Source organism: Dysidea avara, chromosome 1 (assembly GCF_963678975.1).
Source record: "Dysidea avara chromosome 1, odDysAvar1.4, whole genome shotgun sequence".
Lineage (NCBI taxonomy): Eukaryota > Metazoa > Porifera > Demospongiae > Dictyoceratida > Dysideidae > Dysidea > Dysidea avara.
The window spans coordinates 923,599-941,393 of NC_089272.1; the positions used below are offsets into that span (position 1 = coordinate 923,599).

Below are 17,795 nucleotides of genomic sequence, written 5' to 3' on the forward strand. Positions count from 1 at the left end.
ACATTATCTAGCATTGTTTAATTGTTCAGTGTGTTGTAGCCACTCACTATACTTACTGTGGATGGGACAATGTGTTTAGCTATACTCTTATCTGAATGTATAATAAAGTTAACAACGTCCACATTAATTTGTGCTGTAGGTCCAGTGTGATGAATGTAAGTGGTGGTACTATTTACAGTATGTATAAACAAGAAAAGTACACAAACAGGAAATTGGATCCTCAAAAGAAGAAGAGTGTATATAGTAGATAAAGATGCAAAGACATGCAGTGAGGGGCCACTGATGTTGCACAACTGATAAACACTTACAAAGTTCTTTTTTCAAGTTGTTAGCTTTGCACAAGCAGTATATGTATAATTCAGTTAGAACTTACTAGCTACCATGCACGGTGACATTGTAATTGCTCTCCTTGCTTATTTACCCAATTGTGTTGTAAATTTTCAGTTATCCACACTTATATAATAAGACCATTTGCATGCTTCTGATAGCTATAAAGTAGCATACACAGTACCATTCATGTGAAGTTCTGCAGACAACGTGAGATCATGTACATAAGATTTAGGTACATCAGTAGGACTATAGTGGGAAATGCATGGGCATGGCAAGGCCGAAAATGAATTCATGTGTGTGTGCTGATGAACAATTTTATAATTACAGCTAAGCAGATTATTATGTTGTGTTCTAAGTTTACTCAGCTAGAAATGCTTGTAAAGATAGCCCATTGTAGCTAGGTGATGGCAAGGCTAGAAGACACTGAGAAAAGGCATAATACGCATATGGTACGTACCATACGCGTATGCCTATACCGTACGCGTATGGTACGGAAAATCGTACGCGTACGGTACAAAATACGCATATGGTATAGAACATTAACACCATATAGGGGAAAACCTTTCTGATTCTAATTAATGAACAGCACAGTTTACGGATAATGTGAATTATGTAAACGGAAAGGAAGAAGGAAAGATGGAGGCTGATTCAGGAGGATCAGACTCTAGTGCAGAGAAACATGCCTTAACTAAGATGTACGAGAAAATCTGTATAACGTTCCCGATTGAAATTGCACACCCGACGTTGATATCTTGCTACGTTATTGATTTTCGTGAAAAGGACGAGATATTTCAGAACAATCCATCTCGATTTAATCGAGTCAGTGCATTGCTAAATATCATTTCCAGAGACATCCAGATTGAAGACTACCGCAGATTTAATAACTTTCTCATTGCACTGCAGAAAACATCGAACTGCAAGTTTTTGTGGCAAGGATTGCAACAACATTTACAACAGCACAGACAACGAGTGCGAACATCATTGTGTAAGTCAGTAAATCATCGTTGATGTCGTGTAGCACAGCAGCAATAAGTTTGTGGGCGTTCTCTTATGGCACAGGAATTTTGGGGGTGGGGTATTGGTGGGCACTCATGCAAAAAACTGAGTTATATTCTTAGAATGTGATATTACTTTGTAACAGGAAGATTTAGTGAAAAGGAAAGCACGTGACTGATTTATGTTTATCTGCAATGTAACACCCTTTTCTAGTGAGATTATTGGAGGGCTAATAAAGTCAATGCCTACTAGATGGTATTTTGTTTCCACAGATTTCAGAAGACCTACTAAACCAGCTGTGTGTTGTAGCTACTAATGTACTAACAATCTAATAGTGTTGTGTATGATGTTCCGATATTGTTTGAGTGAGACAAATCAACTGTTTGATGTAACATGTTAACAAGTGTCAGTACACAATGGTAAACACTAGACAGTAATGTAGTACGTGTTTCAGTGTGGGTAGAGAGTGTCTATACTTGTTGAAGAGGACACGGTGATTATCAGGTCACTTGTCCATGGTCGCATTCAAATAAACAAATTTGTATTGACCCTAAATTGAAATCACCACAATCACAAGTTTAAGTAGTGTGGTCCCAGTAATGGAATAAAATGTCATTGTACATCATTTATTGAGTTTTATCAACAACTTCTGAAATGTCAGGATGCTCATCGGGTCATCTAAGTGCCATAACTACTCACATGCTTTATAATATTCCATTGTCATTGTGTTTAGCAAAATTGTGTTCTCATGGTTAAAAGAATTAATATTTTGCCCTTAGGTTTGCCCAATGTTTTGTCTGTGGGTTTGAAGTGGTCAAATAATGGCAAATCCAACTTCACTCTTCTCAAAGAAAGTGTAGGCCTTCTCTCAGTGATTTCTGACACTGGCTTAAACGCTTATATGTTCAGGGACAAACAACTGTTCATGGCCAGGATGTGTGTGCAGTTAACTTATTGTTTTATAGAAATGTTGTTGAATATGTTAATATCAAGAGTTAATAATAGTGGAGGGTCCACTATTATTAACTCTTGATAATATGTTATGGAGTGAATCATTTGTGTGGTATGATTGTTATTTGTAAAATATATTTTGAGTCAGTCTTTTTTACATTTTATGTTTAATTTTCTGGACAGACAGACAGACAATGTCTAATATGTACAGGGCATCATCCCAAAAGAATACATACGTGATACTTATCATTTGCTATATAATATATGTATGGAATGTACTGAGTTCTAGTACAGTAGGATTAGTCCATGTACAGTATTTGTGGCACATGTGGTGTATACAAGGTATGAAGTAGTAGTAGGTAATGGTTTGTGATCATGGTGGGAAATTTATTTAATTCTGTTTGTATATTTCTAATATTAGCATCAGAAAGGGTACAAGAATTACAAGTTGAGCTGTTTACAAAGAACAGGTCATATCTTACCCAACGTCTCAACCCCAGTGATATCGTTGATAACCTTATTACATATCGACTTGTGGGATCTTCTGCTGGTCAGGAAATTAGCTCTCCCTACCACACTAATCTTCACAGGAATGGTTTGATTGTGAATGAGTTGAGCCAAGGTCAGCCAGGAACGGTGGAGAAATTCTGTGAGATCCTCAAGAAGAGCCAGAGAACTAAATACATTGCTGATAAATTGGAAAAGGGTATTCATTGTGTGGAGTAATGTGTGTATATACTATATGTACATCAACCAGTGTGGGGTCTGTTAGAGAACCAACCAATGTCAACCAATGTGTGAAGATACTTTGCCAATATGAAGATAACCTTCTAATTGCACTAAAGTCATTTTAGCATGTTTCATCAACCTTCAATCACCCTACCAACAGAAAGTCCACTTGCTTTACAACAATTCAATACATACTGTGGTATGTAATTGTACCGTGATATTTTTATAATACCTTACCAACTTTGACAAATCTCATACAGCCCAGTTCTACTTACTGTAGATATAAGATCCTTGCTTCAGTCCCTATTATTACTGTGATCTCAAATAAGTAATGAAATTGTGCTCCTTTAGTGCAACTACGCATGTGAAGGTCTGTTTCATAGTTTCTCTGACCTGTAACAAACCACTCCTTACTGAAGTGTAGAGATTTGCACAATGGAGAATGCATTGTTACAGCTGATATTTGTGTACAGTGGATCTTTCTTAACAAACTCCCCGAGTTAAGGACACAGTAGAGAAATCTCCTTAATCAGGACAACAATTTTGGTCCCAATGGTCTGCTTAATACATTTTATTACTTCTTAAAGAGGAAAACCTCTATATCACAGCAAAAAGTGGCCAAAAATTCTTGGTCCCAAAATGTCCGTATTAGTATTAGAGAGGTTCCACTGTGTTTAAAATTACTGTTTATTGTGAGCCCCATGGTAACCTATTCAGACATGTGATCAATGATTATATTATCAGTTACATAATTAAACTACTAAACAAATTAGTTAACTCACCCTGTTCACACTATTCTCTAACTCGGTAGAGCACGGCACGGCTTGAAACAAATTACAGTGTTAATCAATCGAGCCATGCTGAACTGGGTCCAGCCGGCACGACAAGGAGAGGTGGGCTGGCATGGGTTGGCCCTGAGTTGACTTGGGATAGTGTACAGTGTAAACGCATTTTGAGCTGGCCAACTCAGGTTAACAATATAACTTGCTTCTGTTGACCACACAGCGAGTATATTCTATGTTCTAAAACTGTTCTTCAAAATGGCTAAGATGTACTGTAGTCTAGTAGACTTTGTGACAGTTACGCTTGAACGACGCATTGATAATCCTGGAGAAAGGAGCATCCACTAGCTTAAACATGGTGTCCCTAACATTGTACGGCTTATTTCAGCTGGTTCTACACTTCCTTGCTACAATTCTAGTGCCTTTTTATTAAGTGCCTAAATGATCAAAAGCTCGTGCGCTTATCTTAGCTAATTATTATTCGGCGCTCGCACTATCGAGCTCATGTCAGATGCAGTAGTGTGAACAAGTGCCAACCCGAGTTCAATAACCCGAGTTGAAAACACTCTGGCTAACCCGGGATAGTGTGAACGGGGTGTTAGTTAACAAAGTACCAACTACACAAAGTAACATGTGGTATTTAAGAAAACACACTTGTTTGTTCATGATCAGTAACAGAGATTGTGTTATAATCATCTATTGTATTGTTGACTAGGCTGGAGAGAACTACTACAATCAGAAGGTAACAGTGATCAACCTGTTTATGGACCATCACCACCAAAACACATTGGTCAGTTTTTAATGTCTTTGAGATACTGTAGAACCGGATATTGAAGTTGCACTGAGAGTTAACATGTCATTTCAGCTAGCTCCAATTAAATTAAAATCTGCCCTCCTGCACTACTATTTTGAGTACTGGAGGATGGATGAGCTCATATTGTATCCGTTTGTGTGTATGTACATACACTTGTATCTTAATCTGATGTGTTGTTGTACTACCTCTATGTACGTGCATAGAGTTGTTGTTGTTGTGTAGGTCCTGACATGTCTAGTTCAAGGCTTGGTCAAGGAGTAGTAGGTCCTGACTTGAGGTCTGGTCAAGGAGCAGGATATCACGTACCTCCTGCACCTCACTCTGCTCAAGGTTGTATCACAATGTGTGCATAGTCTGTGTGTTTGTGTGTGTGTGTGTGTTGTGTGTGTGTGTGTGTGTGTGTGTGTGTGTGTGTGTGTGTGTGTGTGTGTGTGTGTGTGTGTGTGTGTGTGTGTGTGTGTGTGTAGTTTGTGTTGTGTGTGTATGTGTGTGTGTGTATGTGTGTGTGTGTTGTGTGTAGTGTGTGTTGTGTGTGTGGGTGTGTGTGTGTGTGTGTAGTGTGTGTGTGTTGTGTATGTGTGTGTGTGTTGTGTATGTGTGTGTGTGTGTTGTGTATGTGTGTGTTTGTAGTGTGTGTGTGTGTGTGTGTGTGTGGGTGTGTGTGTGTGTGTGTAGTGTGTGTGTGTTGTGTATGTGTGTGTGTGTTGTGTATGTGTGTGTGTGTGTTGTGTATGTGTGTGTTTGTAGTGTGTGTGTGTGTGTTGTGTATGTGTGTGTGTGTGTTGTGTATGTGTGTGTTTGTAGTGTGTGTGTATGTGTTTGTAGTGTTTGTGTGTGTGTGTGTTTGTGTGTGTGTGTGTGTGTGTGTGTGTGTGTGTTTGTAGTGTGTGTGTGTGTGTTTGTGTGTGTGTGTTTGTAGTGTGTGTGTGTGTGTGTGTGTGTGTGTTTGCACGTAAGTTATAGCAGAGCTCAAAATAATGGTTGGCAGTCAGCAGTTTTCAGTACAAATGCCACAAATAGCTGAGCAAAATTTGCTTTGATCTGCAATTACTGCCAGGCATTTGAATACAATAGCATGTCTTGTGACAAGTGTGTGCAGCTGGAACTGCTTATAGAATCAACATAGGAACAAGGTGTGAACTACAAGAACAAGCTTAATAAACTTGGACAAGCAAAATTGCTTGCCTCAATGGCTCAATCATATTGTAACATTGCAAAGTACAGGCCAACAATCAGTAACTGCAGGACAAAGTCCATTTTGGTCTGTAATTACTGCAGTACAAAATTTTTTTGGTTATTTTAAGCACTGTTACAGTATGTATGTGAAGGGACACCACTTTCACACACAGGATAATCAATGGTATCAGTCTCCTTGCACATGTATAAATTATAGTTAGCTTTTGTGAGTTGTTTAGTGACCTTGTTATGCTGTAGATGAAGTAGTATGAGAGAAATTGTTGGATCACTATAAGGAAAACAATGATCTAGCTGATACATGTTTAAACCTGAGACCTATGGTTAAACTACATGTATGTACCCAATTAAATTATTGTGAAGGCATGGCCATCTATTAGCGACATAATATTCACACTGAAGCTATCATTTCTTTGCACACGTGTACTTCAAAAACACGTACCAAAGTTAACTTGACATCCATCAGTAGCAGATTTTACATCTAGGTTTGAAATACTGTACAATAGAATTACCATATGTACAAACTGAGCTACAAAGTGCAAATAAAGCACCTGTTTTGTCACATGACATATCTTCATGCAAATTAAACAGGAAGAGCGGTACAGTTCTAGTTTCCTTTGAAGTGGTAAGAAGAATGTATGTAATTAACAAATTAAGTTTGAGGTTGGTAACAAATTGAAAGTTTACTGTTCTACTTCACTTTTACTGGGAAAACCTCTGAAAATACTGGATGAAGAAAATTTGGGAGATCAACACCGAGTGACTTACCAGATAAGTACATCCAAGCTGGAGGACTGTAGGCCTAAGGGTGTGGGTCTACGTATCAGGTAAATCATGAGGGCACATGATACAACTGTAGCACGGCAATTGCAGGCTAATAGCCTGTGGCAGGTGATTAATTACCCAAGCCACTAGAAAACTGACTACTGAATTTATTATGTAGACCATCTTGGTAAAATTTGATTATAATGAACAGGCAAGTCCTAAGGATATCACAGAAAAATTCATTTTTAGTAATTTTACAAGTATTTTAAAGCCGTCACATCATTTTACAGACTGTTTACAACATTTACTAAACATCTATAGGGGTAAGCTTCACTGTAGAGTGTTTATCTCATGTTAGTCGAAAGATGGGCATGGTCTATATATAATCAAAAAATGCAGCGATCGAACCACTTTTAAATATGCTATAGTACTAGTTCTCACCTTAAACCAACTCATGGTGACTCATGGTGACAAGTCACTTCCATCTGAGCACTGTAGAGATACAAAATTGGACGCATTGCTTTCATCACATCAGTAACAATAAATTCCTAGAATCGATATTGCTTGAGTTGTTATAAAGTAGTACTGCATGCTCCCACATCACTTAACTGTACCATGGCCAACCGTAGGTTTATACATAAGATATGTACCTATGTGATAGATATGCTATGATAGATATGTATAATTGTATATAAGGTTTGTACATTTATATGTGGAGTGTGTAACTGTTATATTAGCAATAGAATGGTAGCAGTTTGGCTAATGTATAGCCTGCGACATTTCCATGAATACATACATGTTCTTGAATGATGTACCTATCATGTACCTACCTCCTTCCAGCAAGTGGATCATCCACCATTTCTACAATGAACATGGAGTTAATGCAGAAATATGTAATCCCAAACCTAGCGGAGCACTGGTCAGCTATTTCTGACTTTCTGGAGTATCCTCTACAAGTTAAAAAGAAGTTTTCCTATGGTCATGCCAAAGATTGTGTCAGAGCATTATTGGAGGATTGGATTAGCACTGATAATGGAAGGAAGCCCAAAACGTGGCCAATGTTTCTTCAAGTACTGAATGAGTTTGGTGAATCAGAGGGTGAACCTGTGGTAAATGTCACCAGATGGGTTGTGCAGTGTCTGATGCAAGAAGGTGTTTTAGAAAGTGAGTCAACCGTGTTAATAATCTCACCCTGTAATTGTAAGTTGGAATTGCCAACCCCCTATTCCACACATGCATCCACTTAAACACATCCATTCCATCTTTCAGGTCTGTGTGTTTACATGTAAGATTGTACACATATATGTACATGTATGTATATGTACTTAAGAGTCCTTTGTTGCATAATGTAATGTGTATTGTAGGACAAGTGTTGTGTTTTGTGTGATAAGACCTAAGACCCTGTAGTACATAGTTATGGTTCATTAAAAACTACACACCATTACATGTCTAGATAAAATAATTATTTTACATAATTTGGTTTCATGTATCTGCATCAGTTCAGGAGCAAACCACTCCCCCTTCTGGTGGATTATTTCATGATGGTACGTTCTATGTGGTGTACGTACACGTACAGTGTATTATATAGTTATAGAACGGGCACGAGTGCTCTGCCTGATATAAACGCATGAGCCTGATGGCCGTCAGGCCCGAAGGCAAGTATGTTTATACAGGCAGAGCACGAGTGCACGTTGTATAACTGTTATGTACCACTCACCTAATAGGTGGGGAGAGTCTCACAAGACAGCTGTAACACTTATAAAGGCCAGGTTTCTAACATCGATTGTGGGTAACCAAGCCGAACATTACGATTACATTCCCTCTACAGTACTGCAGCCACCTGAGATATTGAAAGCTAGTACGCTATGGGTTATATCATTAACCTGCATTCGCTGTTCGACTCTCATCATGTAGTTCTCAGCATGCCAGCGTGCCATATAGACTAAGCACCAGACTAATCGCCATAGTGATTCTGTCGAGCGGAAAAAAAGCAGCTAACCCTTACAAAGCTTTATATTGTTGCAGGCCTAATACAGGCATGTACATGCTGCTTTTTGGCCTGTAAACTGCCTGCTACAGGCAGTAAGATGGTTACAGGCCTGCTAAAGCTGTTATTCTAATATGATTACAGGCCTGTATGGATCACCTGAATGTGCCACAAGCCTGTTGTAAACACTTACACATTTAATAAAATAGGTTACAATCCTGTAACAGTCCTTTTCTCTCGTGAACACAAATGTCAGTCCTGTGTGACTATCCAATATCATGAATCTCCTATAATAAGTAACATAATTGTATGTTAGCAGGCCTGTAACATGTGTGTATTGTAAACTGGTAATGAGTCTGTGAAGTGTTCAAGAGCTGTGGCAGGCCTGTAGAAAATGGGTTCAGGTCTGATACAGGCCTGTAGCATCTCAATCCCACAATGAAACATAACACTTGTCCGTAATGTTATAAATACAAATTGAAACCCTTATTAAATAGGAAGCTGGTGTAGTGGTGAGTCAGCATGGTGTATGTGTATAGTGTTAACTGCTATATACTGTACAGGGATATTGGAAACATGCTAAGTGGGTCATTAGTGACACTATAATACGGTAACCAGTGGTAACAATAGTCACTATAGCAACCAGAGTACATGTATATACCAGTCCTGTAAGAAATTATTTTGCAGGATGGATTTATCATGTATCTAACAATGCAGTCCTGTTACATGCCCGACAAATACCATAATATTATTGTGACAGTATGTGATTTACCTTGCTGTAGGCCTGTCTGACAATACTGTCACAGGCTTACTTCACTCCTAAATATTAGCAGGTAGGCTTTTCACAAGCCTGTGACTGGCATGTTATCTTATTATAAGTACCTCTGCTTTATAGGCCTTTGCCAGGCTATTTACAGTAATGTTTTATTGTAAGGGAATAGATGGTTTAAGTAAACAAAACCTAACTACTAAACGATACTAGTATAATTCTTACTATTCACACCGGCTAAACTCGAATCTGGTGGCATGACAAAAACTGGTTACCACAATCGAATGTAAAGGTGAGTATATAATAGTTTTATGGAGTCATGTTCGAAGTGGACTACAGTTTATTCTGGGTTAAGATGGCACCAGACTAGTAAGGTGTATAAGTACGTTTATATATATGTAGACTAGAGTTGTGGCCACTGCACTGGCTTTTTCGATCGCCATTGGTTGCTTGGTAAACATTATATGTATCGGTGACGTTATGGCCCACAATCAACCTTTACATGTCAGGCTATAAAAGAATTCGAGTGATCTGTGAGGTGTCTTTCTACCTATTAGGTGAGGTGTCGTAGTGGTCTCGGCTGCCAGCACTTGTGCAGTGCTGCACAAAACCACAGCCAGTGCAATATCTGTATATTGCACTGCGGTTGGTGCATTGTAAGTTATAATGCACTCGCTGTAGTCAGAAAGAGTGCCATATACAAATTATGGCACTGGTGGGGTCTTTGAACTGCCCACCCAGAGTGGTACATAAGCTGTTAAATGCACTTCAGAGGTTGCATTTCCTCTAAATTATATTAGAAGCCATTCCTATGTCCATTCATCTTTCAGTTGCAACCAAACACAATGTCATAGAAATGGAAACTTTTTTACATGTACTTTATACTGTAGGTGTAAATGACCTCGATTGTTTGCTTTTTATTTCAATGGCATTTCTTTGTACTTGTATATATGGAAGGAATGACACATAAACACCAAGTTGTGTCTTTCAACAAGACCTTTAATTATGAAACCACATTTAACCATGTATAATAATGCTTCAGGGAGGTAAAGGCTATAATATAGTAATGATGAATTTTCAATGCAAAATGACTGTAAAGGTCACCATCTGATTACATGTACCAATAGTCAGATTTGTATTATTCAATGCCAATATTAGCATTGTTCATTGTTGGTTTGTGTGCGATTATCAAGTGAGAGGAGTCCCAGGAGGGAGGATAGGCCATAGACAATTTAAGGTATCTACAAGTCAAAGACTTTGTCCTCCTTCGATGTAATGTCCTCTTGTTGGCTTATTTTTTATTTTTTTACTGTAACAAATACAGTGCACATAACATAATTATGATGGCTGAGTACAAAAAAAATAATTAAATGTCTTTGAAATTGGTGTCGAAGGGTGGACCATCCCTCAGTTGTACCTCTCTCCCTTAAAGTTAACAGAATGGTAGTCCAGAGAGAGGGAATTATGCCCAGGAAACCATTAATAAATAAGTCCAATGAATTATATTTCGTCATCTGCTGCAACATCAAACTGTCATCCACAACATGACGAAAGGAGTAAGCATGGGTGACAGATGTTAGAGTGGGACAAAAATCCTGGAGAGGTCCTCGACACTGTAGGTCCAACAACTTACACAGCAAACCAATGGAGCTAGCATAGCGACGAGAAACTAGAGAGGAAAAGGTAACACCACACAACCTCTCAGCCATTCTCTGAATTAAATCTAATTTATGTAAATGAGTAGCAGAAGCTCCCATAAAAACAACATTACTGTATTCACATATTGGACGGACGAAAGATTTGTAAGCAATAATAAGACCACTCTGGCCAAGATAATCTCCAACACGAAAAATAGCTCCTAATCTTTGGCGAGCACGAGTGGACAATTGATCAATCATGAGGCTCCAGGTAAGCTTACAGTCATAATGAACTCCCAAGATCTTCAACACTTCAACCTCTGTGATAGAAAGAGCACCCATAAACAATGGTGGGTGTAACTCGACATCCCTTTTGAGTGACACACAAAGTGAATGGCACTTGTCAGGTTCAAAATTGATATTCCACTTCTGCCCCCATGAGTAAACCCTACCCAAATCAGCATTCAGCTCAGCAGCTGCAGCAATCCTATCATCCTTTGAAGGTATAACTTTAATAAGAGTTGAATCGTCAGCATATGAAAACAAGTCACAATGAAGAACCTGAGCCAAAAGATGAGGTGTATACAAATTAAACAATATAGGGGACCAAATGCCACCCTGAGGAACACCGGCTGTAAATGATCTCGGAGATGAGGTGTCACCATGTGCAACAACAAACAATGTCCTGTCACCCAAATAGGAACACATTAAGGAGTAAGTCTTACCCCTCATGCCTATGCTCCAGAGGTGTTGTAGCAGTCCATTCCACCATACACTATCAAATGCACCACGGATGTCCAAGGACACAATTCGACACTCCATTCATCGTTCCAAAGCCTGAATAGCAGTAAATGCTAACTACAATCTTGAGCCCCAGTGCCTTTAATAAATCCAAATTGGGTAGGTGGAATATAAGGGGAAATATGTCTGTACAATTGTGAGTAAATGACACGTTCAAACAACATAGTCAGTGTAGGAAGTACAGCTATCGGACGATAATATCGTGGGTCAGTAGCAGAGCCTTTATGCTTATAAACAGGAGTGATACGAGACACTTTCCATGAAAGTGGAAACTCTCCAGACTATATAAGACCAATGCAAGTGTCTCTACCACACAACAGACTACTCAAGGGTCCTGCCATTAGCCACATTACTTTATTTCAAGTAATGTTTTACTATTGTCCACCACAAGGAGTTTGGCAGCATGGACACTGACACACAGTTAGGAGTACCCATACACTATGTACTGCACAAGTACTGGTATGATTGGTATAGTATCTACTGTATGTGCATGTACTGTAGTACACTTACAGTACATAACATACACACTGGGGTGTATATGTACTGCTGTGTGTATACCTACAATTATGTGTTAATTGGTGACTAATGTTACTACTGTACTTATTTGTACACAGGTCAACGTTCAGCACCCCATACAGGCTACATGTATTATAGTCCTCAATGTGAGTTATTATACTGTAAGTACTACAAATATTTCCAATTTGTCTAAGCCATACTGCATATGTACTGTGTACTCTACTGTTCGTACATATGAGTGTATGATGTGGTGTTCACAGATTTTGCTTTCTGTATTTTGTCTTTTCCGTAGTTCCTCGAAAAGTATCCACAGATCCACCGCAAATGAAACAAGGTGACCTGCATATTCACCCATCATTTATTATGTTGTGGTGTAAACTGCATACATGATACATGTACATTACGTACTCACACATAAAGGCTACAGTAGGTACATACTGTATACAGGTTTAGTCATTTGAGAATGATCTTTGACTATTCATCAAATTAGTACTAGAATCTGTCAGCATTTATTGCCTGTAGAATAACATTGAAGTACATTGTAGCATCTGATACAATACCTTGTTCCAGTACAACTGTTGTGAAGAATTCTTATGGTTTATGGGAATGTATAATTCTGTACTTTACTGCAGGGTATTATGGTGTACTTGATTGGCCTACTCAACTCATGATCATGTCCATTTTTCTCAACACTAGTTCAGTTTTGTCACTAGTTCTTTAATATTGAAATGATTGTTTCATTGGTACACTTCTGGTGGAGAACTGTAATTATTTAGAGCATTTTTGGGAGCTGAGTAAAAGGTGTATACTAGAGGACGTGGTGTACACTTTTTCTAGCCAAAAATTTCACCCCAAAACCAGCCTCACAATACCTTCATGGTGCCTTAGTGGGCATTAAAAGGAATATGCACATGCTTTACATGTTAATTCATTCTCGATGCAAACTCAACAATTTTTATTCTAGCAGGTATTAAAAGGAAATTGCTTCATTTGGACAGTTTTTACATCTCTATCAAGAAGACGTTATAAGCACCTTAGCATAGAGTAATGTAATCTTCTTGATGTGGTATTATCACTATGTGTAGTCTTACTAAGCTTCCTTCCAACTCACATTTAAACTTGCAATCACAGGAATTAAATGTAATTTTAATTATGCATTGCCTTATTTATGACAAAACAAGGAACTCCCAAAAGTGCATAGAGTGGCAATTTTTGTAGCTAAAAGCTATGGGATAGTATTGTGAACAATCGTGGTGTTAAGTTACAGTACAAGATCAGACCCCAGTGTAGCTACTGACTATTTAACTTCAAACAAGTGTACAGTGACTTGCCAACAGCTAAGGGCTTGATTTTTTCACTATTAGCCGTCACTGACAACTTAGCAGTAGCATGACATGGTTTCTGGTATTGTTCGTATTCATAGCAACTGGATTCAGTGTAAATATGCTTTCTTACTGTTCTTCATTTCTGACACTGTGTAAGTAACTGGTGGAAACGAAGTATAACAGCCACTGTACGTTTCAGTAATTGATTGTTGGGGTGTACTTTAAGGTGTATGCCTTTATTGTGCCATGAGCTTATAAGGCTTATAAACTCCTGTTTGTGTTATTCTTTATTTTGATGTGCTATGAGCACGTTAATTAGTCATAATTATGTTACAACGCTTGTAGCCATATGTAAGAAGCCTATACATATATATATATATGTTTATGCATGTGAGGGTTAAGTGTTTGTTATTGATACAATCAACTTAATGTATTTACAGGTTATCTTAAGACTGACCAATCATACATACACAGATCATCAGAAGATATACAGTTTCGTGGTAAGGCATTCATTGTCTTTAACAGTGATAGCATGGGTCTTATGTAGCTTGAGACCAGATCTGTAAAACCCAGCATAGTAGCACTAAGTGGCTTGTACGTACATATGCTGCACAGCTGGGTTAACTACACATATTTATGTATTATTTAAAAACTGTTATTTTTTAAATGACTGGTTTTCTTGATGAAGGCAAAAGAAACATAGGCAACCGAGGTGGTTGCCTTGGGGGAAACTGAGTTTGAATGAAGAGAATTATGTACTGCAAAAGATTGAGATACTCTAATAGAGCAGTCAGGGGTGCCTCATCTTCTAAAATTTTCTGGCTATGCTTACAATATATATGTATCATCATGTTTTCTACTACAGGAGTTTTATATCTCGCCAAAGGAAGTGAGGGTTTACTTATGTGGTGTCAAAAAAGATGAAATACCCTTGAATGTTTTGTGTTTGTTTGTTTGTTTGTTTGTTGTAAGAAGAGGAGACACAGGCAGTGTCTACCTAGCAATGGATTACTCGTCCAAGGCTAATATAATGGTTCAATTCTGTGTAGCATTATCCCTATAGTAGCACTATACGTACAATAATGTACATACTGTAGTCTATTTGTAGAATTGTACCTAAAGTAGCTCTCAGTGTAATACTTTGAAACTGAAACTTCACCAGATCATTCATTTGTCTATGCAGGTAGAAGTGTAGTAGAACAATGGCCCGTTTTCACATGTCCAGTCTATTCATGTGTGTATCTGGTGACACATGTATGCCAACATCAAGTGTATTTATACACTATAGTGTTTATTGTGCAGGACAAAAAGAGTATTATCAAGCTACTCCTCATGATGGTGGTCACTTATCTTCTACAACTACTTCTGACACGTTCCCTGAAGGTACAAATGTGTATGTGAGTTATGTATGTGGGGAAATCCCTGAACAAACTCATTGTAATTGATGATGACTACTGTACATGCTTATCATGTAGTATGTATAATGTGTAGTGATTGTAAAGCCACAAGTATACGTACTTACGTACGTTTGCACATGTATGTGCTGTGTACGAAGTACTTTCTTATATACATCATGAATTAATGTTACAATGGGTATTGTTTATTTTGCAGAAGAACAATGGCAGTATTATCAATCTTATGTTGGTGGCCGCATGTCTTCTACCAATACTTCTGAAGTGTTTGGTGAAGGTATGTACTTCCTTTGTGATATGTAGTGCTTTATACTACATATATACATATTTAGAGCAAATCCCTCGTGGATCATATAACCCAAATGTTACACCACAACATCAACTCTATAAAGGTGAGTGTGTGCCTGTGCCACTTTGTGTTGTATCATACAGTACAATAGTACCAGGGGTTACTCTAGGGGGAGGGGGGGGGGGGGGGCACAGGCCCCCCCTGGGTTAGCTATTACCCCCCACCCCCCCTAGGTTTATACCTAAAGCCTTGAGAAATGGAAAGGTTTAATTGATCCCAAAGTTGTATAATCCTATGGTCAATATTCAATAGCATCACAGTAAAACTTCACCAAAATTGAGTATATTTACACCTAAATTTTCAAAATTTTCCTGGGGGAGCATGCCCCCAGACCCCCCTAGAATCCGAAGCGACTTACTTCACCCCCTCTAGGTTTATATTCTGGGTTGAGCTCTGTAACTGTATAGTAGGGATGGCGAAGGTGTGGGTGTGACCTGTGACCTGTGATATACGTAATATATAACTCAAAAACCTGCATCGATTTTTCCTCACAACATCATAACAATATTGGTTGGGTAAAATTAAGCCCAAACGTGTCTTCATATTGATCCGAAACGTTTCTGTCAAGTTGCTACAGAATTTAAAAAAAAATTATTTAACAGAATTTTCTAATGCCTGCCTGCCTGCCTGCCTGCCTGCCTGCCTGCCTGCCTGCCTGCCTGCCTGCCTGCCTGCCTGCCTGCCTGCCTGCCTGCCTGCCTGCCTGCCTGCCTGCCTGCCTGCCTGCCTGCCTGCCTGCCTGCCTGCCTGCCTGCCTGCCTGCCTGCCTGCCTGCCTGCCTGCCTGCCTGCCTGCCTGCCTGCCTGCCTGCCTGCCTGCCTGCCTGCCTGCCTGCCTGCCTGCCTGCCTGCCTGCCTGCCTGCCTGCCTGCCTGCCTGCCTGCCTGCCTGCCTGCCTGCCTGCCTGCCTGCCTGCCTGACACCTTCAGTCAATCGTAGCGGGAAAGTAGCTACAGCTACAGCCCTAATTCTTTCACAGGAACATTTCTAGTTCAATAAGAAATAAACCTTTGTTATATTGATAAACATACAATGAGTGTGTTACCGTATATCCTTCTTTACCATGGCCATCAGTCAAGTTTCTCCGCTGATAGTGTTAATAGACTACAGTAGAGCTTTGGGTGTACATTGCATCAAATTTCGAATACATGTGGTGTTGCACCAAACTATTTGAACACATGTGGCTTAGTTGTTGGTAGTTGATATTGTTCAGTGAGAGTAACTTGTTCACTATCACGGCGAACTAGACACGTGTTAGTGAATATAGTTCAGTGATTTGTTTTTCAGCAAAGTTAACTGGCAAAGTTGCTTGTGTTTCTAAACGCATTTCTTTGCTGTGACCAACACTACTGTTTACTACACTTTAACAGTTTATATAGTGGTGTGTTATGCTGGTTGATTGCTTGCATAATGTAGTGCTGTGATTAACTCTACAATAATTCTGTGACTGGTTTCCAGGGTATTCAGTAGTCAATACTGATCGGTTTTCGTACTTTGAAGTTTTATAGTGGATTTGTGGTTGCTCTTGTGTAAAGTTGTTGCAAGGTGATAGGATTGAGTTATCAATCATTTTACAAAGGTATGTAAAGTTTCCTTGCCAAAAAGTTATTTTCACGGCTAGTTTTGGCATTTCCATTTACAGCATGGTAAAACCCTAGGTATCATTTTAATCCTTGTTGCATCACAAGTAGAATGACATGAATTGCGTAACCATAGGATGGACGTTAGGGGTGCATATCGGTATTAGTATCGGTACCGATATGTATTATCGGTTATTGGTAAAATACAGTTGAAATTACTGATATGTATAACATTATTATACTTATTATTATTAAACTTGCACCTTGTGAAACCGCTTTGTAACGATCGTTCGGTAAGTGTAGATCACCTGCATTACGCACCAATAAAAGCCTACATCACGTGATATGCAAGAAAGGTAAGCGTATGCTAGCACGAAAAATCGCTTTTGTAGCTTACAGTGACTGTAATATATAATGCCTAAAGCGCTTTTATTTAAAGCTAGCAAGAGAAACGCTATTAACTCAGCGCCCATCGAGCATTACCATAACGCATGTGCTTGAAATTGGGTGTAGTAATGTTGCCACGTGTCAAAGCATTTATTTGGGAATACGTTAAAGTGTCTGAGCGCAACCAGCGTTTCGCAGTTTGCCAGTGTTGTGAGAACGATGTATCCCGTGGTGGCCTCACGGTTAAAACTTTTAACATCTCCAATTTAATAAACCATCTGAGGAGGGAGCACCCTATAGATTTCAAAGACTATGAAGAGAAGAAGAAGGTGCAGCTGAAAGAAAAAGAAGCAACTGAAAAGAATTCTTGGAAGGATCCAAAAGGAAACAGGAATGAAGCAGTTTTCACTGGTAGAAACAGAGGCAAGGTCAAAAGCATGGGACATCAATGATCCCCGTGCAATTCGTGTGC

At 38.9% G+C, this 17,795-nt stretch overlaps 1 protein-coding gene across 4 annotated transcripts in view; it reads left to right on the forward strand.

The window, feature by feature from the left end:
• Positions 1 to 921: 921 nt before the first annotated feature.
• LOC136252170 (uncharacterized) overlaps positions 922 to 17,795 on the forward strand; it is a 68,951-nt gene continuing 52,077 nt past the window's right edge. For 3 of the 4 annotated variants that reach the window (XM_066044563.1, XM_066044568.1, XM_066044581.1), the window contains exons 1-12: positions 922 to 1,315; positions 2,699 to 2,983; positions 4,504 to 4,578; positions 4,825 to 4,932; positions 7,402 to 7,725; positions 8,061 to 8,105; positions 12,370 to 12,417; positions 12,564 to 12,605; positions 14,037 to 14,096; positions 14,899 to 14,979; positions 15,208 to 15,285; positions 15,341 to 15,400. In XM_066044563.1, the coding sequence (XP_065900635.1) occupies positions 967 to 1,315; positions 2,699 to 2,983; positions 4,504 to 4,578; positions 4,825 to 4,932; positions 7,402 to 7,725; positions 8,061 to 8,105; positions 12,370 to 12,417; positions 12,564 to 12,605; positions 14,037 to 14,096; positions 14,899 to 14,979; positions 15,208 to 15,285; positions 15,341 to 15,400 (1,555 nt within the window). In that variant the 5' untranslated portion in view covers positions 922 to 966. The remainder of the gene's footprint in view (positions 1,316 to 2,698; positions 2,984 to 4,503; positions 4,579 to 4,824; positions 4,933 to 7,401; positions 7,726 to 8,060; positions 8,106 to 12,369; positions 12,418 to 12,563; positions 12,606 to 14,036; positions 14,097 to 14,898; positions 14,980 to 15,207; positions 15,286 to 15,340; positions 15,401 to 17,795) is intronic. The other variant, XM_066044575.1, reaches the window with a different exon arrangement.